We start from the raw sequence: 22,583 nt of genomic DNA on the forward strand, positions 1-22,583 counted from the left end.
ACACAGAGCTTCTCTCTGAAAGTAAGTAGCAGCTGATTATAACTTTTTAGATTTAGATTGTTTCAGGATTTAAATGTTGACATTAGTGCAGACTAATGTTACAATCTATCCATGAGGGTGACACTTTAAGTACAAGTGCATCAATTCTGCCATTGTATCTATGGGCTGCCGTTGGAGTCAAAATTAAATAAATACATAAGTAGGTAAATAAATAAATAGATAATTAAATAAATAAATATGGCTATGAAATAAACCCTGAAATAAAAATAAAGGGCAATATATACATATCATAATATAAATATATAACTGAATCCATTTACTTAAACAAATAAATAAATAGAAATACTTTTTTCAAAATGATGTTTTTCAAAAGATGACATTTATTTATTTATTTGATGGGACTTTTATTTCATAATGACACATTTATTTATTTCATGGGACTTTTAATTTAATAATGCCACATTCATTTCATGGGACTATTTATTTCAATTCTCACACGCAAATGCGGGGGGCGTGCGCACACACGCAGTGAGACCAGAGCTCGTTCACGGGAAGCAGCCGGTCAGTGACTTTGTTGAAGAACAGTGGAAACACAGCTGCTCAGTGATAAGAGCAGAAGCTGTACACTCTAAACCCGGATTTTATTTGAAATAAACTTCTTTAGTGGTCATTACTTATTCTATCTTGTTTTGTACAAACATCATGTCATTACTAAAACAAATTAGTAGTTTGTACTATTCAGCTGTAACATCCAGTGTTAATGACCATGTTAAGCAGAGGTAACTTAACATTTAGCTTTTCTGTAAGGGAGGGGAGGGGCTTATTTGAATTTCTGTCGGTAACAAGTTGGGACATGTTCTGTGTGAGGAGTCCGTTGCTGCTGCGTCAGACAGGAGAACTTGACCTGTGAGAACTGAGAGCTTGGAAGCATCAACACCAAGTGGAATGGTGAGTGTGTTTAACCAAATTAAGTATTTTTCAGACAGGCTCTGGAACATGTTATTATCAAAAAGATGGTCCAGTGACAACACAAGCTTAAGTAAGTGTCAATGTGCTATCAATTTTCTGTTGGCTCACAGACTGCTGCCGATAGCGAAACATTAACTTTAAGTTATGAAAACAGTTTTTTTTAAAAAGCAGTGTTAATAAAAGTTACACCAAATGAAATGGTGTGTGTGTGTGTAAAGGAAAAATTCTGCAAAACTCTTAGCTAAAATGTCAGCTAAACTCTAAATTTAGTGTTAGCATGTGTTAGCATGATGCTAGCATGCATGTACTTGGGGCTCATGCTCGCTGTTCATACCGATTCAAAATGTGCACTGTGCTTTGTTGAAACAATGAGGCTTGTTAATGAACTGCTCACGATTTTAACATTAAATGACTGTGATTGTAGAGGTGCAGGGTGGTATTGATATGCACACACAATACAGGTAGAGTGGAAAGGAAACAACTTGAGCAGAAATGACCTGTAATGTAATACTGTAACATTCTCTGTTGTTTTCAGGTTTACTTGGAGTTCAAAAGGTTTGGGGGCAAGAACCTCAAGCAGAAATTCTATGAAGGTGTTGATGGGCACAGTCCTGCTCGTATTCAAATATTTTGATCCAATAGAGGGAAGGTTGGGCAGCTTTTCACAGTTCTCACAAGATACCAAGGTTGGTGCATACCCATCATGTTACTTGCCAATGTCATGACAACATTTTCTACTTGTGTAATTGTGCAATACAATCCAAATTGTGCTTGGTTGTTTCAGCTTTCATTTATAAACCATTCATTTCTTGTCATTATATTATCTAACAAGTTTCATTTGACCCTCTAAAAAATGACAGAGCTGATATCCACACGGAGGCCTTCCCATTATTCTTGGGAGACAACCCGACAGACTTCTTCACTTCTACTTCTTGTAAGTAACTTCTTTCTTTATTTAAGCGTATCTAAACATATTATTTGTAAAACCATATGGGCATAGTTTTATCCATACAATTAAAATAATAAGATATTGTTCCACTTTTCATGTGAAAATTGTGGTTTTTAATCTGCCAAAAATATTTCTCTTCACTGAGTACCCCAATCCACTGAGGCTGGATAAGTGGTCTATTGTTGAGCTCAAACTGTTAAGACATTTACACGAGTAAACTTATAAACTAGCAATAGCCTTTTTCGGCTACATCGCTAAACATTTGTGATATTTATTTAATGAGTTGTCATTGTGCTCTTATGTTTATCTTCTTTATTAAGGACTCTGATGATGACTCCTTCCACCATATTGATATTGGGATCCTCCTTGTTGAGCATGAAAGTGCTGTGCTCTCGTCTTCCCTGCATCTCAGTTCAGCCTCAATGAAGATCATCATCGAGGGAGAAGTTTTGATGGGCCTGCCAAAGGCTGTGTATTCTGTTTGGACTAGCATACTTATTTTATTACCCTAAGTCTGTGACGTTCACAAATGGTGCTAGTTCTTGTGTGTCTTTACTTTTCTTTAGATTGACAAGCTTTTTTACTGCTGTGATAAAATATTTAAATGGTTTTGTGAACAATAAAATGCATTTGAGAATTTAAATTATTGTTTAATGTCTTACTTTCCACACAATTTTGTTGAAACTATGTATTTAGCTATCTCATATGATAAAATTAAAAGAAAGTACATTACTTACACTCTGTTAAACTTAAAATGATAATTTCATTAAACTAAGAAATAATTTATGTTAACTAATGATTTTGAGTGAAGATAGCTAATGTGAACTTGTATATGTGCTCTGATTAATTAAGTTTTTGTGTTAATACAACTTGACCGGTTGAGTTTTAGCTTGCGTAAAAACTTAAATGGTTTAAGGCAACGGGTTTCCACGCAATTTTCAAGTAAAGTCAACTTATTCGGGTTAAGAGTGTAGTTGGTTTGTACCGAGCTGGAGTTTCTGTGTCCTCCTCCACTCTGCTCTCACTGTAACTAATAAACACTCATCACTAGTTATCAGGACCTGACCAGCACAATCCACCTGCAGCTTCTGCTCTTATCACTGAGCAGCTGTGACCAAAGAAACTTTCTGTTTCCACTGCTCTTCAACAAAGTCACTGACCGGCTGCTTCCCGTGAACGAGCTCTGCTCTCACTGCGTGTGCGTACACCCCCTGCATTTGCATGTGAGAATTGAAATAAATAGTCTCATGAAATAAATGTTTCATTATGAAATAAAAGTACCATGAAATAAATAAAGGTTGTCTTTTGAAAAACATCATTTTGAAATAAGTAATTGTATTCATTTATTTATTAAGGTAAATGGATTCAGTTATATATTTAAATTATGCTAAATTTATATATTTATTGCCATATATTTTATTTCAGGGTTTATTTCATAGCCATATTTATTTATTTATTTAATTTGGACTCAAACGGCATTCCAGATATATCTTCATTAATCGTGACATGAGGTGAATTTTAGTCTATTAGAGAAACACTTAAATTTGAGAATTAGTTTATTTGATTAAAGAAAAATAATAATGGTCTTAGCAATAGTTTTTTTTATGTTTCCTTCTGCACCTTTAACATAGGTTTATATCTCTGATAAATAGATGGACAAAATTAATAGCAACACAAACATTTTATTTGTGCTAACTGGCATCAGTAATCAAGCAATTTTGAAATATTGGTTATATTGGTTGGTGCTTTTATGAGTAGCATTAAACATTGTAAATGTAATTTCTCGCCAAATTTTTGTAGGTTCTTAAAGGAACAGGCAGGATGTCTTCAGCGAAGGGAATATCCATTGGCATTGATTTGGGGACCACCTATTCTTGTGTTGGGGTTTTCCAACATGGCAAAGTGGAGATCATCGCCAACGACCAGGGCAACAGGACAACTCCCAGCTATGTGGCCTTTACCGACACAGAGAGGCTCATTGGAGATGCTGCCAAGAACAAGGTCGCCATGAACCCCACCAATACAATATTTGATGCCAAGCGACTAATCGGAAGAAAGTTTAGTGACTCCATCGTCCAGTCCGACATGAAACTTTGGCCTTTCAAGGTGATCAGTGATAACGGAAAGCCCAAAGTTCAGGTGGAGTATAAAGGTGAAACCAAAGCCTTCAACCCTGAGGAAATCTCGTCAATGGTCTTGGTTAAAATGAAGGAGATAGCCGAGGCCTACCTGGGACAAAAGGTTTCAAATGCAGTCATCACAGTGCCAGCTTATTTCAATGATTCTCAGAGGCAAGCCACTAAGGATGCTGGAGTGATCTCTGGTCTGAATGTTCTGAGGATCATCAACGAGCCCACAGCAGCAGCGATTGCCTACGGCTTGGATAAAGGTAAAAGAGAAGAGTGCAACGTGCTCATCTTTGATCTCGGTGGAGGCACCTTCGACGTGTCCATCCTGACCATTGAGGACGGCTTCTTTGAGGTAAAAGCCACTGCAGGAGACACACACCTTGGTGGAGAGGACTTTGACAATCGGATGGTCAGTCACTTCCTAGAGGAATTTAAAAGAAAGTACAAGAAAGACATCAGCCAAAATAAGAGAGCAGTTAGGAGACTGCGCACAGCTTGTGAGAGAGCGAAAAGGACCCTTTCCTCAAGCTCCAAGGCCAGCATTGAAATCGACTCTCTGTTTGAGGGCATTGACTTCTACACATCCATCACAAGGGCACGCTTTGAGGAGCTCAACTCAGAGCTCTTCAGGGGAACACTGGAGCCAGTGGAGAAAGCCCTACAAGATTCCAAGTTGGATAAGTCCAAGATCCATGAAATCGTCCTGGTTGGTGGCTCCACAAGAATTCCCAAAATCCAGAAGTTCTTGCAAGATTTCTTTAATGGCAGAGAACTGAACAAGAGTATCAACCCAGATGAAGCAGTGGCTTATGGTGCAGCAGTCCAGGCTGCCATCCTCATGGGTGACACTTCGGAGAACGTCCAAGATCTGCTGCTGCTGGACGTGGCTCCCCTGTCTCTCGGTATTGAGACTGTTGGTGGAGTCATGACGCTGCTAATCAAACGCAACACCACTATCCCCAGCAAGCAAACCCAGATCTTCTCCACCTACTCTGATAACCAGCCTGGTGCGCTAATTCAGGTGTATGAGGGGGAGAGAGCCATGACCAAGGACAACAACCTCCTGGGCAAGTTTGAGCTCGCTGGCATCCTTCCTGCTCCCCGAGGTGTACCGCAGGTGGAGGTAACTTTCGACATTGATGCCAACGGCATTCTGAACGCATCCGCCGTCGACAAATGCACCGGCAAGGAAAACAAAATCACCATCACCAATGACAAGGGCCGCCTCGGCAAACAGGAGATTGAGCAAATGGTACAGGATGCTGAGAAGTACAAGGCTGATGATGACCAGAAGAGGGACACGATTTCATCAAGAAACTCACTGGAGTCGTACGTTTACAACATGAAGAGCAGTGTCGAGGATGACAGTATGAAAGGAAAGATTCAGGAGGAGGATAAAAAAGTTATCATTGAAAAGTGCAACCAGACAATTTCTTGGCTGGAGAACAACCAGCTGGCAGAGAAGGACGAATATGAGCACCAGCAGAAAGAACTAGAGAAGGTGTGCAAGCCCATTGTGACAAAGCTGTACCAGGGAGCGGCACCACCACCAGGAGGCAGCAGCGGCCATGCAGGAGGCAACGCTCAGGGTCCCACTATTGAGGAAGTGGACTAATACCATGAATGTCAGCATTTTGTTTGCAAGAATATGATAACCTAGTCACAGTTGTTTGTTTGCACAAATATTGTTATTCATTGTTATTATTATTCACTAGTAATGATACAAATATTTTACATGGCTGTGATGCTTGAACATGAAATTGAGTTTTCCTCCTAGTCAGCAAGCAGGTGTAGCTAAAATTCACTTCACCATTATTAGCCCTCAATCAACTTGCACTCTTTATACATGTTTATTCTGCTTAGTTCACTTTTCCCTCTTGTGTCCTCTCACAGCACATTTTAAATAAAGTTTTATCCAAACCTTGAAATATTTGAAATGTATTTTCTAAAACATATTTACAAATATGCACCTAGAATTGAAGACAAATACCCTGCAGTCAGGGAAGTAATGGTCCTGTTTTCTCAGAGCAAAGACCTCAGGTAGGAATTAAACTTGAATGCTTGTACTGCACTACAAGCATGAGGCCTGAAAACAAAGTGTAGTACTCAAAGCTAGATCAAACAAGAGAGAGAGAATCAGGGTCTCAGCATCAGTCATGGCCATGAAAGACAGTTTTGGTGTCATGTTGCACACTGTAAGTCAAAAGGCCGACTTGGTCATTTCTTTCATGTGCTGATGAAAAGAGAGGGTGGGATCAATAGAAAAGTAAAAAGGAAGGAAAGGCCAAAGGACAGAAACTTCTTCAACAGGATTTAACCCTCCCTAACCCTCAAGCTTTGCCGGTGGTCCATACAAATCCATGTTCCCTAATGCACAGTCACAGCTGAAGATCTGATAGTTCAGCATGTGACTCAGTTATATGACTCTGTATCCTGATGTCTTTCTTTCGCAACTAACTTGAAATGAAACTCATTTTGATCCAATGAGTTCATGTTCATAAAATAACATCTGACCTCGTTAAAGCGGTGCTTTCCTGACCTCTTGTGGTCCAAGTCAGCACTTTCTGAGAAAATGTTCACTCTACACAAAGAAGGGAGTCCAGTCAGGAATAATTAAAGAAAGAGAATTATTTATTAACACAACTACACAGGGCCATTGCAACAGGGGACCCCAGAGAATGGCTGATCATGTTAATCCACTGCAACAACAATTGTGTATTTCCCCCACAGGTTCCTTCGAAACATCCCTGAATTACAAGCTGACCGACGTATATGTGTAAAATGTATGAACAGATACACACAGATCTACAATAAAAAGTACCTACAGTGAAAACGCACGCAGTTTATTTGTGACATAAAACGATGCAAATCCTCTTGATTTTTAAATTTGTTCTCTGTTCAAGAAGCTTGTTGTTCACAAAAGAATCCTCTAGGTGGCAATATCAAACCGTGTCAGCAACATCACGAGTTCTCTGACACATAGGAGACAGAGCTACCTGTTGGATCCATGGACTGTATATAAAGATCACACTAGTTGCATCATAATATAATGTTGATGAACTTCGGCCAGTCCCGGAAATGATCTGAGAGCAGAAATTGTATGATTTGTTTGTGTACTTGTTTGTATTGTGAGACATCAGCAAATGTAATTGTTTGTGCGCATTTGTTGGGTTGTGTAATGGTAACACTCCATCAGTCAGCGTGCTCAAGCGCAGTGTGCCCCTTACACTTTCACATGCAGCAGCAGACACGTCATAAACACCTGTACAACCTATTGACTTTCGGTGCTGTTTATACTTTTTGTTACTGGGTTTGGATATCATCCATTCAATTAGTATTTTGTTTATATGTCAGCCTGTTGCCATGAGGATCCACACCTGAGAATGCACATATTTACAGTCTGGAGGGGGAAAAAATGATAAAGCTTACAAAAACAACAGACACACCCACTCACACACACACACACACACACACTCACACACACACACACACACACACACACCCACTCACACACACAACCTAACCCTCACCCTAAACTAATCATACAATGTGTCTTCACCATAAAAAATAATGATTACATCACATTTCATTATTGGGACTTGTTTTTTGTCCCTATAAGGTCTCTCTATAAATGTGAGGACACTCATTGGCATAATGCATTCCCCAGCCCCTAACCCTAACCTTACATACACACAATTAAGATCTCTAACCCTTACCCTACTTCTATTAAATCTATTGGATTTGTGAGGACCAGCCAAAATGTCCTCACAAAGTCAAAATGTCCTCACAATGATGGCACCTAAATTGGCCCTCAAAACTATAGACATGTGCGCGAACACACACACACACACCTCATCAGCCCATCCTCTCGGTCTAATTAGAGGGAGTGGTTCAATAATGCGCCAACCGCCGCCAGTAGCCAAAGAGTTAAACCGTCGATGCCGTCGTTGAAACGCACCATCCAACCGGGCTGTGTCGCTGAGGGAGGACAGGCTACATGTGGAGGAGCAACAGATCCCCAGCTGCAAAACAACAGCACATCTGGCACGCGAGCTGAGCCGCGCACATTGAGCAGGACGAGCCGCTGGGATATCTCAACGCATTGCATGGTTTTAAACGCGCGTCTGCGTCCTCCTCAGGCGTCTTCTGTGGAAAGGAGAAAAGTTGTCAGGGACAGTTGTGCGTTTTTGTGCGCTTGGAATTTTAGAGAAGTGTCACGTTACTCCAGGATCAGCGCTTCATGCTACATAGGCCCGCGCTATACCTGCGTAATGAGTGCGTAATTCAGCCAATATTCCTCCTTTTTATCGGCGGCATCCTCGCGTTCACGGAGAATTGAGTGCAACATCTGGAGGCATCTGTGTGAATCTCACTGTGCTTCATTCGACGATACATATCTCTGTGTTTTTTTGCGGCACAAGACTGAGTTTGGTAACAGGTGGTTTTTCATTGAGCGTCTCACTTGGAGCGTCTGGACCATCAGGTGGATGCATGAGGCTCACAGGCCACCACAAGCACCGGGCTCTGGAATGAGGACCCACTTTGCGTGGATTTTTTGATTTTCTATTTTGTTTTTGTACGAGTGGAACAACAGCTAGTAACGGAGGAGAAGGCGAACGGCCAGAGGGTCTCCGCGTCTCAATGATCAGCTCCGTGTGTGTTTCGTCTTACCGGGGGCGCAAGTCGGGCAACAAACCGCCGTCGAAAACATGTCTGAAGGAGGAGATGGCCAGGGGGGAAGACTCGGACAAAATTATCATCAACGTGGGCGGCACTCGACACGAGACCTACAAGAGCACCCTGAGGACGCTGCCGGGGACCCGCCTGGCGTGGCTGGCGGACCCGGAACCGCAGCCCGGCTCCGACGCCCCGGCCGCGGCGCCCCCGAGCTCCACCGAGCTCTTCTTCGACAGACACCCGGGCATCTTCGCCTACGTGCTCAACTACTACCGGACTGGCAAGCTGCACTGCCCGGCGGACGTCTGCGGGCCCCTGTTCGAGGAGGAACTAGCGTTCTGGGGGATCGACGAGACGGACGTGGAGCCGTGCTGCTGGATGACCTACCGGCAGCACCGGGACGCGGAGGAAGCCCTGGAGATATTCGAGCCGCCGGACCCGGAGGACACCGACGACGACAGGGAGGTTCCGAGGCGGTTCGGCATCGAGGACTGTCCCGACAGGTCGAGGGGCTGCTGCGAAGTTTGGCAGCCGAAGATCTGGGCCCTGTTTGACGACCCCTACTCGTCCAGAGCAGCCAGGGTGAGTCCAGCAGCTGGTTTGCTCCTCTGTGCGCTTTAGTGTCCGCATGTCGGTGTCAAAACATTACAATCCTGCAAGTGGTGTTCAATGTAGGGAAAAGGCGCACATGTGTTTATCAACAGGTGTCCGTGCCTCCGTGGCTCAGCCAATCAGCGTGCAGCAGCCACAGAGACAGCGGTGAATCTGAACTATCAACATTTACCTCAAACAATCCGGATTTAACACGAGATAATCTAGTCTGATCTGCATCTGATCCAGAGAGTGGAGAGCAGGACACAGTAAATCAACAAGAAAACAGTTAAACATATCGAATAATCCAAACAACCTGTTGCTTGTTAAGTGAAATCCAGGTGTCAGTTGAATCCAGCTGATTATTTTATTCAGTAGCAAAATCTCTTGGAGTTTGAAACAAGTCTGTGAAGTTTGTGGTGAGTTGAGTTGATGCCTGATGTGAATGAACTCCTCTCCATCTTGGTCACAGTTCATATCTTCATAGAGCCCATATTGTAAACGGTCTGTATTTTTCCAGTCTTTTTCTTTTCTCGTCTTGATGATAACTCAAAGTTCTTCACAGTACAGTTTGGCCATTCACACACATTCATACAGAGCATGGGTTAGGTGGATGGGGGCGCCAGCGTGTCAAACAGAGACAACAACCATCCACACTCACATTCACATTCACACAGATGATCAATTTAGAGTCTCCAATTAACATAACCCCAATCTGCATGTCTTTGGACTGTGGAGGAAGCTGGAGTTCCCAGGGACAACCTGCGCAAATACACTCATGATTGAGCTGTTTGGTCACTTTGGAGGCTGTAGTTTGTGGTGCTGTTGATCTGTAGGTTATAATAAGAGGTGTTGCAATGCACCCTCTTTACTGTAAACCTGGTGGACAAAAGGTCAGTAGAAACTATGTGGCAACTTCTCGCATCCGGTAGCATTTTTTTTCATCATGTGATTTTAAAAATAGTTTTATTTTTCTGGTTTTTCCATCAATTAATTGAAGGGCCTTCTAACACATTTTTTTTGTTTAAAATATGACAAAATGTGACATTTTCTTCTCCACAGGTAACGCAGACTTTTTCTTACAATGCCCTCACTCCAGGCAACTGTCAGAGAGCAGCTTTTCAGTTCTCAGTTAAATATATGGAAAATACTGAAATTGAGCAAATGCTGTTTCATGACAGAAATACAGAGCTGGTAAAGTGTTCCCACGCGTCCTGCCCAAGCTTTGTTCTCCAAAGCCCTTAAAACACAAGTGTTTAAATCACACTGTATGCTAATGAGAAGGAAAGGGTCCACACGCAAATAGAGGCAAGAGAAAAAGTAGAATTATTGACCTGTGATTGTATTCCTTCCAACTAGTGAAGTTACAGTCTACATACATGTTTTTCCAGACTCATTTTAGGTCATGACCTTTGACCTTTGACCACTGAATCTACTCCAAAAATATGTTTTGTTCACCGAAATAAACTAAAGTGAACCCAACTGAACTAATCAGCTCATCTTTGAGTTCAAATGACAACTGGTCAAAACTTGAAGAAAGGAAGAGATTTCATGTTCCAGAGGCCAAAAACATGATTTGTGAGGTCACAGTGACCTTGACCTTTGACCTCCAAAAACCTTCAGTCCATGAGACTCTTTGTACCAGATGGGTGTCCGGGATGAAGCCTGTCACGTTGACAAGTACATGAGGTCACCATGACCTAGCAAATTTAAAGAAATTCCCTTAAGGGTGATCCTGAGTTACTGTTTTCACAAAACCAAAAATGGAATTTGTAAGGTCTCTTGTAAGGCGAATTTGACCTATAACCTTTAATAAAATATAAAATATATCTAGTTCATCTTGAACGTTTGTAAGAAATTTGAAGTAATTCTTTCTCTGTGTTCTTGAGGTATCGTATTCGCAAGAATGGGATGGACAACCGGCCACTGGCTGTCACATGGAATCATAATAAATCAATCAATTCATGACAAAGCTAAATTGTATGTCACCCACATAAGAGTTTTGAGTGAAACTCACCTGCTTCCCCTTATTTCTCAAGATTTTATACAAAGATCTACATCATATCACAGCTTAGGTGTTTTGTTAAGTATTAAACATGATACTCTTGTGTTTGTTTTATGGATAAAATAAATATTGTTGTGTTGTAAAATAGAATCAATTTACTCTTATTGCTTCTATGGGAGACATCATCTTGCTGCAAGCATTTGAACGTACATGTGCTGTGCATAGTGGCTCGGAGACAAAGGCAGAGTGCTTAGTGAAGTAAACGTGAAAGCGAGCGCTGAGCGTCTCTATGGCGGCGCTGTCAGGACCAGGAGCTTTCATCAGGCTCCAACTAAAACACATTGAGTTCAGAGAGAGAGAGAGGCGGATTGTCTCTGGAGTTTCTGTTTGCCTGCTGGTGAAGTTGAAAGCTCTATTCAGAGACGCTCGCTGTGTTTTGCATGTATAATGTTCTTGCTGCATGCCAGTAACGCTACAACTAGTGTTTATTTAGCTCCCTGTCCAGGTGGCATTTGCAGCCTGTCACAGTGGAACAGCTGACATCTCTGAGTCACAGCTGCCACGGCGACGCTGCCATCTGAAGATGACCCGCACCGTTCCTGCCAGTTAATCACGTCTGTCTCCAACTGTACTGAACATTCCTAAATGGTTTGTTTCAGAGCTGCAAGGTTCTTCAAAACAACCCCAGCAAAGCAGATCTTTCTGAGAGTCTGTGGTGTAAGAATAAGTGAGGGCGGGGTCCATATTGACTCAGTCCTAATGCTCTCTGTCCATTTCCTCTCCCACCGATTCATGTACGTATACGAATGTTCCGTGTGCGTTCTGAGAGCATTTGGCGGGAGTCACGTTACCTTGATGGCCTCTGTGTTTCAAAAGAGCCTCTGAGCTCATCTTAGGTAATGTGATGAAAGCTAGAGGGAAGTTAATCCTCCATCATTTAGGCCACATCCTCTTCACGACGAGGTCAAGGCTGGAGGTGTGCGGCTCGGTGAAAGTCAGCACATGAAACCTGGGTCGGATCCCAAATCACAGACAGGAGAGAATCATCTTACAACACACGCTGCTGTCAGAGGAGTGACGGCTCTGTACCCCATCACGCTGGAGACAGTACGGTGATCATATTAACACCATGAATGATGACATTTTATTAATAATTCCAGCTGCACGGCTGCAGTGTCAGTTGATCCAGACTGAAATACATTAGCAAGTTGTCCTCAGAGGATGGATCTCAGTTTTCTCACATGTGACAATCAGACCTGGATGTAACGTTGCCCTCGGAGCAGACATCTCTGTTCAGTCTTCCCTTATGCAATATTTCATTAATTGCACATCCCTGATGCCTGTAATTAATCACCGCTGTGGTAATGGGCTGCAGCTTGTTATCAGTGGTGAACAATTAAAGCTGCCGTTCCCACAGAACAGAGAAGCGGATCTTCTCCCACGTAGAGGAAAAAAATCAATTTGTCTTTGTTATGAGACCCAGGCATTGACTGGTACGTATTATCTGGAGTATTAACCAATCTCTTGACCAGTTTAGCTCTTTGTTTTCATATACATACTTTATTAATTGATCTTTACAGTCTTAATGCGTGGCTTTTGAATAGACCACAGACAATTATGTCTTGTTTAATATTTATTGGAGCCCAATCGATCACTCGCATATATATGTTTTTTACGTTAAGTTGTAAATATTTGGGTGTATTTGCGTTTTCTTATTTATCGATAGTTATTTATGATAAAGTTCAGGGTTAAACTTTATAAATATCAAGCCTCAATAACTGTTCACAATTTAGAAATCATTGACAACTTTTAAGAAATAGATATATTGGCTGATATTTGACAAATCACCCCCCCAAATATCTGTATCAAGAAGGCTCTATTATTTATAGAGATTTTATTCTTATCTTATGAGTCATGGTTTTAGTGATATTAATATATTTGTTAAATATTAATATTGGGAGGAAGATCTTACCATAATAACTCAACATCTCACCTTTTGTCAGCAGATAATGATAGAAATATGTTCACTTTTAAATTATTGATCTAGTCGCCACATCTTCATCCAAACCTCACTTTCGTTTGTAAAACTGAGATGATCAACAATTAACATTCACTTGGATATGAAAATACTGATCATTGTCTCGCAGTGAGTTTATTGGAATATTGCTTCTTAGGACAGATATTCTCACACCTCACATTTAGTCTCAGTGCGAGCTGATAAATAATAAAGCTGAAGCCCTTATTCCTGTGGGCTCATCTCTCACAGCCCTGACACCTCTCCCTGCTTCTCTGCGAATGGAACACAGGATTTGATTTTTCACACATCATCAGAGCAGCGTGGCCGCGCTAAGGAGACTTTTATAACTGACTTCTCTGTGAAAGACGAATCCTGAGTGATTCCCGCCGGCTGTTTACTCTCCTCTGTTCTAAGACGTTCACTGATAATAGAAACACTGTGTTGCTGCATCACAGAGTCTGAAAGGAGCCGCAGACTTTGTTTTGCAGGCAAAAAGAATCAATAAATACACATTAGTTAAAATATCATCTTTCTTCCACAAAAACTGAAGAGCATTCTCAGCTACAACTTAACTGACATTTATCGATGTGTGTTAAAAGCTCTTTAGAGTTCAGATATTTCATTTAATTTGAATAGAACTACTGAAGTCACAGTGTATTTATGGAGATTGGTGAAGCAGATTAAATGGGTTTTTGTCAAGCTCACACCTTGGTAGGATTGCAGTATATTTTTATTCAGACAGAGCAGAAGAAAAGAGGCTCAGTGTTTCTCTCTTTGAATGTATCACATTTTTACCTGTCACTTTAATGCACTCAGTATTTTTACTGGTCACTGTTTTTGAAGGATTGATGAACTTTTTCTTTATCCTCAAAGTTCTGCTTCAACTCTGTGGCCTGTACTTTCGTTTGGAGACCAAATTGTCAAATGAATTTCAAAGTACTTCACCACCATCAGACACAGACGCACATACAGTGTGATGCTGCTTTAAATCTCAGGTTGACATTCAGTGTTTTAACTCTGCCAAGGAGGTAAAAAACCTGTTTTTTTTCTCAGCAGGATTATGTAAAAACTACAGAGCAGATTCCCAGGAAATTTGGTGGAAGGATGGGACGTGGGCAAAGACAGAATCTGGTCAAAGGAGTGGATCCAGGATTCTTTTCCACTTTCTTTGACATTGCGAGACAGGGCGTTTCTGAAATTGTCACTCATTTCTCAGGGAATAATTATTGGATCTTAATAAAACAAATCAGGCACATTTATGGAATTGATATCTATGAGTGTGTGTAATTTGATGCAGCCTGATTGAATCTAAGAGGACTGTTGGCGCTCGGCGGAGGTATCGTGCCTCTCTAACTCTAACTGTTTACAGATGGCTGTTTTTCATTTTGTCTCTAGACCAGGGTTCTTCGACACACATGCACCTACATGCTTTCTTAAGGGTTTACCTGCAGACATCATAAAATCCATGTGGCATTGGACATGTTTGTGTTTCTGCTATTTGCAAACATACAGTATTTGCTCTTAGATGCTGGTGTGGTCGTCGCCCTTCAGTGGCATTGACAATACACTGTAGCTACAATGCTAGTTTGTTTACCCTTTCTCTCATCCTCTTGCTCAGCCTGCTAACCAAACACATACAGTTTTATTAAGACCTGTTTTTAAAATGTTGACCTAAAGTTGAGGTGTTTCAGGTCCCATATGGTCTAGCGGTTAGGATTCCTGGTTTTCACCCAGGTGGCCTGGGTTCAACTCCCGGTATGGGAAGTAGTATGGCAACTTAAGTCTATCTGAAAAAGGTACTCATTGGGAAAGTGGAAACTGTTAAGTTTCCTGTTTCTCTGTCCACAATCACTCAACATTGTCTATCCTGGTCTTAAAGGGATAGTTAAAAAAAAATTCATCCATCATCTACTCACCACGATGGATTTTGGATTTACCAGTGTCCTGGTGCTGCTGTAATTCATTGATCAGTTTCCCTCAATAACAGAGAGACAAAAGTGTGTGAGACTATTTTGCAGATGTTTCTGGTTCCCAGGAGAAGAGCAGCTAAGAGGCCGAGTAGTGGACACTATTTCTCCTCCATCCTCAGGCGCACCTAAGCCCAGACACAAATCAGAGTGACACAGAATCTAAAAATCTGCTGTGGTTGGCTTTACAGCTGCTGTGACGGCTTCTTGTTTTGGACCCTGCGTAGAGCGTCTGTGTTAGTAACAGGGTGTGATGCTGAGTTGCTGAAGGTGATAGCTGCGATGGGACTCCCCAGCTGCTGCACTCCGACGCACAGCCTGCTGCCCGTCGACTGTCGTGTTATACTCCCCCCTGCCCTTATTTTCCCATCTGGGACCAGGCAATTGTCCCCTTGGGGACCTCTGTGTCTCTCCACTCCCTCCAGACAACCTTGAATTGGCGTCTTTGTGGCACCACTGAAATGACACATCATCTCCACTGCTGTAGGTACAGCACTCAGAGAGTTTTTTAATAATCTGTATCATGGTTTGTATAAATGCACCTACATGCTTTCTTAAGGGTTTACCTGCAGACATCATAAAATCCATGTGGCATTGGACATGTTTGTGTTTCTGCTCTTTGCAAACATACAGTATTTGCTCTTAGATGCTGGTGTGGTCGTCGCCCCCTTCAGTGGCATTGACAATACACTGTAGCTACAATGCTAGTTTGTTTAGTCTTTCTCTCATCCTCTTGCTCAGCCTGCTAACCAAACACATGCATTTTTATTAAGACCTGTTTTTAAAAGTAATTTGAGCAATAATCAGATGTGATGAGTTTGACCTAAAGTTGAAGTGTGTCAAGTCCCATATGGTCTAGCGGTTAGGATTCCTGGTTTTCACCCAGGTGGCCCGGGTTCAACTCCCGGTATGGGAAGTAGTATGGCAACCTAAGTCTTTCTTATAAAAAGGTACTCATTATACATTAAAATGGGAAAGAGGATAGAATTCCCACTGTTGTAGGTACAGCACTCAGAGAGTTTTTTAATAATCGGTATCATTGTTTGTATAAATCACAAAGTATTGAAGTTGTAAGTGTTATTGGATCTTTTTATTTAATTAAAAAACATCTGGCCAAGTGTTAAGAGGCTTAAAGCAGCTAGTCTGTATTTTTACAGACTGCACAGTATGGTGAAGTCAAGTCGGAGGCTTGAGTCTTCCTGCAGCGGCAGCAGGTGGTTTGGTTCTGACCTGGCTCTTTGGTGCAGGTCTTCTTCATTCTCTCTCCTCATATCACACTTCAACTATCCTGTAATTAAATTGTAAATAGAAAAAACACATGTTAGTTTTAAAGCTTGAATCTAAAACTGCAGGTTTAAGTACAATTCCATATTTACAGAATATATCTCTCTCTCTTTATGTCTCTATTTATACATCTACAAAAATGTCTATATTGAATGTTTTATATGTAAAATCTTAAGAAATCTGCCATGCGACTTGAAACTGGCCTGATTACAATCATCTTTATCAGAAATAGTTTTAAATATGACAAGGCTCAGAACTATGGCCAATCAATCTAATATAGTGAAGTAAAAACTAAAATATCTGTCTCTGACTTTTGCAACTGTGCAAATTCCACAAAAGTGCAGTAAATGTACTGTAAGAAGTGAAGCTAAAACTTAATTGAGAATCTACCATTACAGCCGCACAGACACAGATTGGTGGACAAATAATGAAGGAGTTGTATAAATAATATTATATAGTCTTTCTATCAAACTCTCAGCCAGAAGACCAGGAATTGCAAAATATAACGTTCTGCATTAACAGTCATTTGGCCTCCTAATGATTCTTGCTTGTGTAATATCAGCAGGCTCAGCCGAGCAACACGGAAAACACTCTGTGGTGCAAAGAGACATTATGGTAATCACTCCGACAGCGTTTAAAATGACCGCTGTAAACATGATATTGTGGCCTCTCTTAACTTCAGGCCTTAAACAAACTGCACAGACACATTTAAATGCTGCAAGATTTACTAAGCAAGACAACGACTTGCCGACATGAATGCGCAAACAAAAAAAGACTCAGCACGTGTAGTGGCAGCAACATACAGACGCACGCATGCAGGTGTGAGGTCCGGCTGTTTCATGTTATTATTAGACTTTTCCCCATGAGCCTTTTATGAGCAGAGCACATAGTCTTCGTGCGTTCGAGGACCTCCAGCACCCTCCCTGCAGAGGTGGCCACGGCTGCAGATCCCCGGCTCTGTTTAGGTCTGGGATAAACCGTTTGGCATTTGAGTAAACTGAACGCTGTCAGAGCCCGTTTGGCTCATCAGAGGCATCCGAGCAGCAGCAAGACTCACAGGTTGCATCTGGTGGCAGCTGGTTTGTCGGTTGTGTCGTAGCAGAGCTCAGCACAGGAGACTTCTCTGTGTCTTTTTTGTCCATGTTTATTTATGCAAAATGATTAAAGTCACCTGGAATTAATACATCATGAAAAGACCAATACAGATGAATGATGAATCAAAGATGAAATAGAATTACGGCCCTGCAGTTGTATGGCTCCATCAACCAGTGCTATTTCAGGCTACATACTTTCCACTCATAAAAGGTGACCATGACCTTTGACCTTTGACCACTGAAATCTGATCAGTTTATCTTTGACTCCAAGTGGATGTTTGTGCTGAAGTTGCAGAAATTCCCTCATGGTTTTCCTCAGATGTTGCGTTCAAGAGGCCAAAAATGTGTTTAGTGATGTCACAGTGACCTTGACCTTTGACCTTTGGTCAATCTAATCAGGTCTAATCAGCTTCATCTTCCAGTTCCACCCCAAAAATAGATCTTGATTTTGTTGATGCTTATGAATCATACTAAGGTATCATAATAACAATTTTACATGTCACAATCATCACTTGCTAATCCACCCAGGTTCGTCCGTTCTGCATTTCTGCTGCTTGTCTTGTTGTGATTCACCTCGTGATTCCTTCTCTAGTACGCTCACACACATGTGCACGGTTAGCCCTGCTGATGCTCAGGGAATCCGTGTCCACGCAACAGGGGGATCTCTGATCTCCTCCTGGGGCCGAGTCGAGGCTTCACGGCCTTCCCTTTTGTTTTGCAGCGCTGGCTTCGTCTTCTCAAGGGATCGGTGTTGTGAGCTTCCCAGAGCTCTGTAGGGACACAGGGGAAAGCAGTACATGATCCGTGTGCAAAATATATACACCAACATACAGTGCGGGTTTGTTTACATGGGTGCAGTATCTCAGTTTTTGCTGTTTTAAACTGCTACCGGCCAGTTATTTTCCTTTCCATTCAATAAACTCCACAAACTATCCAGTACTTATTTAGATTGCTTGTTCCGATGTGTCCTCATCAGACTTTAGGTCCAAACACAAAAAAAACTGACTGATATGTGAGAGGCCCTGCAGGCGGAAAAAAGCCTAAGTGCATGCAGGGCAGACGTACATGTTTATCCAGCTGCAAGATTAGAAAGGTTTGGGGAGGCATTACAATTTGTCCCGGCTTTAGTAAACAATAAAGACAGATCAGGTATGAGTGAGCACACAATGTTAACACAAACACTGCGCCCATTGTGCTGGATCAGGTGTGTGCCGTGCAGCCACATTATTCACTTTACCTACCGGGAATTTTAAAAGTGGTTGGATTTACTTCTCTATGTGGTTTGGATTTGTATTTTCAAGATATTTGTATTATATTAGATGTTTTAATCCCACTCTGTGACATGTCTGATAAACCTGAATGTGTGAATATACTGTGAGTCCTGTCCATTGTCCCTGCGTCCCAGTGCCTGCAGGCTCTGCTCCTCTTCTCACGCATCCTTTGTGCTCAGATTGCAAAAGAAGAATCTTTATATGATGTATGCTGAAATACCAAATTTATTTATATCTCATATTTCATAAACCAGGACAATCATAAAAATAATAACAATAAAATAAAAATAAGATATATGTTTACTGTTGCCTTGTTTTAATTTGGAATATATTTAAATTGTATCTATGTTGTTGAATGTGTGTCATTTATACTTTATAGACACTGTGATGGCAATGTCAAATTTCCCTCTAGGACATTAAATTATATCTTATTTTATCTAATCTTACAAAGGACCGTTTATATACTGTATATAAATAAAATCCAAAGAGAATACAACATCACCTGCATTAAACACAGTAGTATTTAAAAAGTAGTATGCAATATAATGACATACATACATTTGACAGGTGTAACGTTAGCCCCAAGAACTGACAAGAGTGAGTCAGTTCACACAGTGAGCGCCCCCTGCTGTCTGTGACCAGCAGGGCTCATGTTAATTGAATCAGGTTTTCTCTCAGCATCATCCAGTCTCTTTGTACAAGGGAGTAATTGGTTTTGAATTGGTCTATGCTTTTTACGAGGAGATTGTCCTGGCTCTCTCCTGTGGACACTGTGTTTTTTTTAGTCCCTAATCTTCAAACTGCAGTGGTAGTGGACAATCACAACAGGGAGCTGTTTCCTAAAGGAAATAGGTGTTTACGAGGAGGCAGGAGCAAAATGACAATATTAGGCTGCATTAGTACAAAATTATATAACATTTTGGGGATTTTAACAATTCACTGGTTTCACTGTGGAGTATTTTTGCTCCTTTATTTATTAGTTTATCAAAGCCACATATCAGCAGGTAAATCTACTCATATTGTCCTGGAATGACCCTTTATTGTAAAAATGTGAACTTTTGTTTGGGTTTAGGATATTTCAGACACACAGTCTCCTATAGAAAATGCCCTGTTGTATATATATAGACTTAATGGATTTTTTGTACTTTCACTTACTGTAGATCAGCTGGATCTCATTGCCTCGGCTGGAAAATAATCCCTCTAAACATGTTTCTTTAGGGACTTGATTTACACATGATTATAATTAAATATGGTGCAGGGATTGAAAATGGTTTGCAGGAGGCACACGTACTGCAGACAAAGATTTGAATGGGAGCTCTTGCACCACACAAGCGAGTTTGATAAACAACATTGATTGCATATTAATTGAGCGAAACATTACATTGTGCTGATTATCGATGACTAACTTTGTTATCTCGTCTCGTTCAGGGAGTTGCATTTGCCTCTCTCTTCTTCATCCTGGTGTCCATCACCACTTTCTGCCTGGAGACACACGAGGCCTTCAATGAACTTCAAAACCGCACGGAGCAGGTTATCGTGGGCAACGTCACACACAACGTGGAGAGGAGGGAGATGGTGACCAAGCCCATCCTCACCGTGGTGGAGGGCGTCTGTGTGGTCTGGTTCACGTTTGAATTCCTGGTGCGTATCGTCTGCTGCCCAGGCAAGGTGGTCTTCATCAGGAACTCACTCAACATCATTGACTTTGTGGCCATTCTGCCCTTCTACCTGGAGATGGGCCTGAGTGGTCTGTCATCCAAAGCTGCCAGTGACGTGCTGGGCTTCCTCCGAGTGGTGCGGTTTGTTCGGATCCTCCGGATCTTCAAACTGACGCGACACTTTGTCGGCCTGCGCGTGCTGGGACACACGCTGAGGGCCAGTGTCAATGAATTCCTCCTCCTCATCATCTTCTTGGCACTGGGTGTTCTCATCTTCGCCACCATGATTTACTACGCTGAGCGCATCGGGGCCAAGCCCGACGACCCCACGGGCTCCAACCACACACACTTCAAGAACATCCCCATCAGCTTCTGGTGGGCAGTGGTTACCATGACGACACTGGGCTACGGAGACATGTACCCACAGACGTGGTTGGGCATGATGGTGGGGGCCCTGTGCGCACTGGCTGGGGTCCTGACCATTGCCATGCCGGTCCCCGTCATCGTCAATAACTTTGGGATGTACTACTCGCTGGCTATGGCCAAACAGAAACTGCCGAAGAAGAAGAAGAAGCACAACCCGAACCCAGACGCTCCGACTGACTCAGCCTCGTTTGGGAAGTCGGAAACAAACTCACACAGAGACAGCACGCAGAGTGACACGTGTCCGCTGGCTGCTGAGGAGAGTGTCAGCAGGAATCGTTCAGGTCAGACTGTGATGATAAAAGACCAGTTCTCTCAAACAATAGGAAAACATTTTCTCACTCGCCTTTTGTGGTGTGGAACCAAGCAGATATTTTTAGTCTAATTTACTGTAAATTTCACTCTCAGGTTGGATGCTGCTGATCCAATAAAAAAAAATGTAAAAAAAATTGTCACCTTGATGAAAAAATACCCTTTAATTTAAATATTGATTTATCCACATATTTGGTAGAAAGAGATGTTTAATTTTTAAGTTATTCACCTCCATTGTAATGATAAATCGTGTGAACTCTCAAAACCTGGGCAACTAAGCCAAGCACGGCTAAATACAAGCACCACTAGATGCAAGTGAGAAAATGCTTACTTTTGTAATTTGGGTGAACTCCACCTTTAAGATGATGTTACAGTTTTTAGTTTTTACTCATAAGCTTTTAATTTAGATGAATTTTACACCATTCATTAAATTGGATAGTTCATCTTTCCAGAAACCACATGATAGACATCAGAGTGTCTGATAGTAACGTAAACGTCCACTGTGTCTCACAGCTCCTGAGGCTTCTCAGAGTTTTCCTGACAGACGAACCGCACTTAGTCACAAAGAGAGTAACACACCGGGATCAAATTACTCCTCATGAGATCTCAGTCAAATTGGATTTTATCACAGAAAAATACAGATTTCACGCAATATACCTCTGCCTTTGTCTGAGCCCTGGGGGGAGGCTCGGTAAAAGCTTTGGCATTTACGGCGCTGTGTGTTTTTTGTCATCCTGTCAGGTTCCAAACAGAACGGTGATGCGAAAGTGGCCCTTTCAGAGGAGGAAGGCTGTAGCCTGACCCAGCCGCTGTCCCCCAGTGAAAAGTGGTCCCTGCGGTGCACCCGAGGGCGAGACAAGAATAAGAAAGAGGCCACCTGCTTCCTCCTGACATCAGGAGACCCATCTGTCCATACTGGTAGGTTACATACATGTCAGTTTGCACATGACCAGCTACATTTACAGTGTTGCATGTTGTACTGCAATCCTGCTGCACTGTAGGTTTTAATTGACTCCCCTGGGAAAATTCAAAGGCGTTTCGGCAGGTCAGTGGTGTTTTCTCAACTGTTGCGTTCAGGGACTGAAATAATGTTGTATTATTCAAAACCAGGATTTAGCCACATGGAACTAGTTCCCAACTTAGCTCATATTTATTGTTATTTGCTTTATTCGTACCATTTCTGAATGCTCAATATAAAACTATAGCCAGGAGGCCTTAGCTTTGCATAAGACTGGAA

The 22,583-nt window shown here is 41.8% G+C and overlaps 2 protein-coding genes and 2 non-coding genes across 6 annotated transcripts in view; all 4 read left to right on the forward strand.

The window, feature by feature from the left end:
* Positions 1–16,383, forward strand: LOC117765415 (heat shock 70 kDa protein-like). 3 transcript variants are annotated; one of them, XR_004614572.1, is made up of 4 exons: positions 7–21; positions 3,719–5,715; positions 15,072–15,080; positions 16,373–16,383. XR_004614572.1 is itself a non-coding variant. In XM_034592029.1 (3 exons), exon 3 carries the CDS (start codon positions 3,740–3,742, stop codon positions 5,660–5,662), a length of 1,923 nt encoding a protein of 640 aa, XP_034447920.1. In that variant the 5' UTR covers positions 1–21; positions 2,977–2,981; positions 3,723–3,739; the 3' UTR covers positions 5,663–5,971. The 3 variants fall into 3 exon arrangements, 2 of the variants coding, with proteins under 2 accessions (XP_034447920.1, XP_034447919.1); XM_034592029.1 differs by lacking the exons at positions 15,072–15,080; positions 16,373–16,383 and adding an exon at positions 2,977–2,981 and having other exon boundaries at positions 1–21; positions 3,723–5,971; XM_034592028.1 differs by lacking the exons at positions 15,072–15,080; positions 16,373–16,383 and having other exon boundaries at positions 3,719–5,971.
* The window catches only part of kcnc4 (potassium voltage-gated channel, Shaw-related subfamily, member 4), a 20,097-nt gene continuing 5,435 nt past the window's right edge, over positions 7,922–22,583 (forward strand). The window contains exons 1-3 of the mRNA XM_034592031.1: positions 7,922–9,306; positions 20,382–21,318; positions 22,088–22,264. Coding sequence (XP_034447922.1) covers positions 8,689–9,306; positions 20,382–21,318; positions 22,088–22,264 — 1,732 coding nt within the window. The 5' untranslated portion in view covers positions 7,922–8,688. The remainder of the gene's footprint in view (positions 9,307–20,381; positions 21,319–22,087; positions 22,265–22,583) is intronic.
* Positions 15,030–15,101, forward strand: trnae-uuc. Its single transcript has one exon. It is a non-coding gene; the product is annotated as a tRNA-Glu (tRNA).
* trnae-uuc lies at positions 16,149–16,220 on the forward strand. Its single transcript has one exon. It is a non-coding gene; the product is annotated as a tRNA-Glu (tRNA).

Source organism: Hippoglossus hippoglossus, chromosome 7 (genome assembly GCF_009819705.1).
Source record: "Hippoglossus hippoglossus isolate fHipHip1 chromosome 7, fHipHip1.pri, whole genome shotgun sequence".
NCBI lineage: Eukaryota > Metazoa > Chordata > Actinopteri > Pleuronectiformes > Pleuronectidae > Hippoglossus > Hippoglossus hippoglossus.

Bases quoted from the DNA above. Each gene is read 5' to 3' on its own strand.
- LOC117765415 (XM_034592029.1), top strand. From the start codon at position 3,740: ATGTCTTCAGCGAAGGGAATATCCATTGGCATTGATTTGGGGACCACC.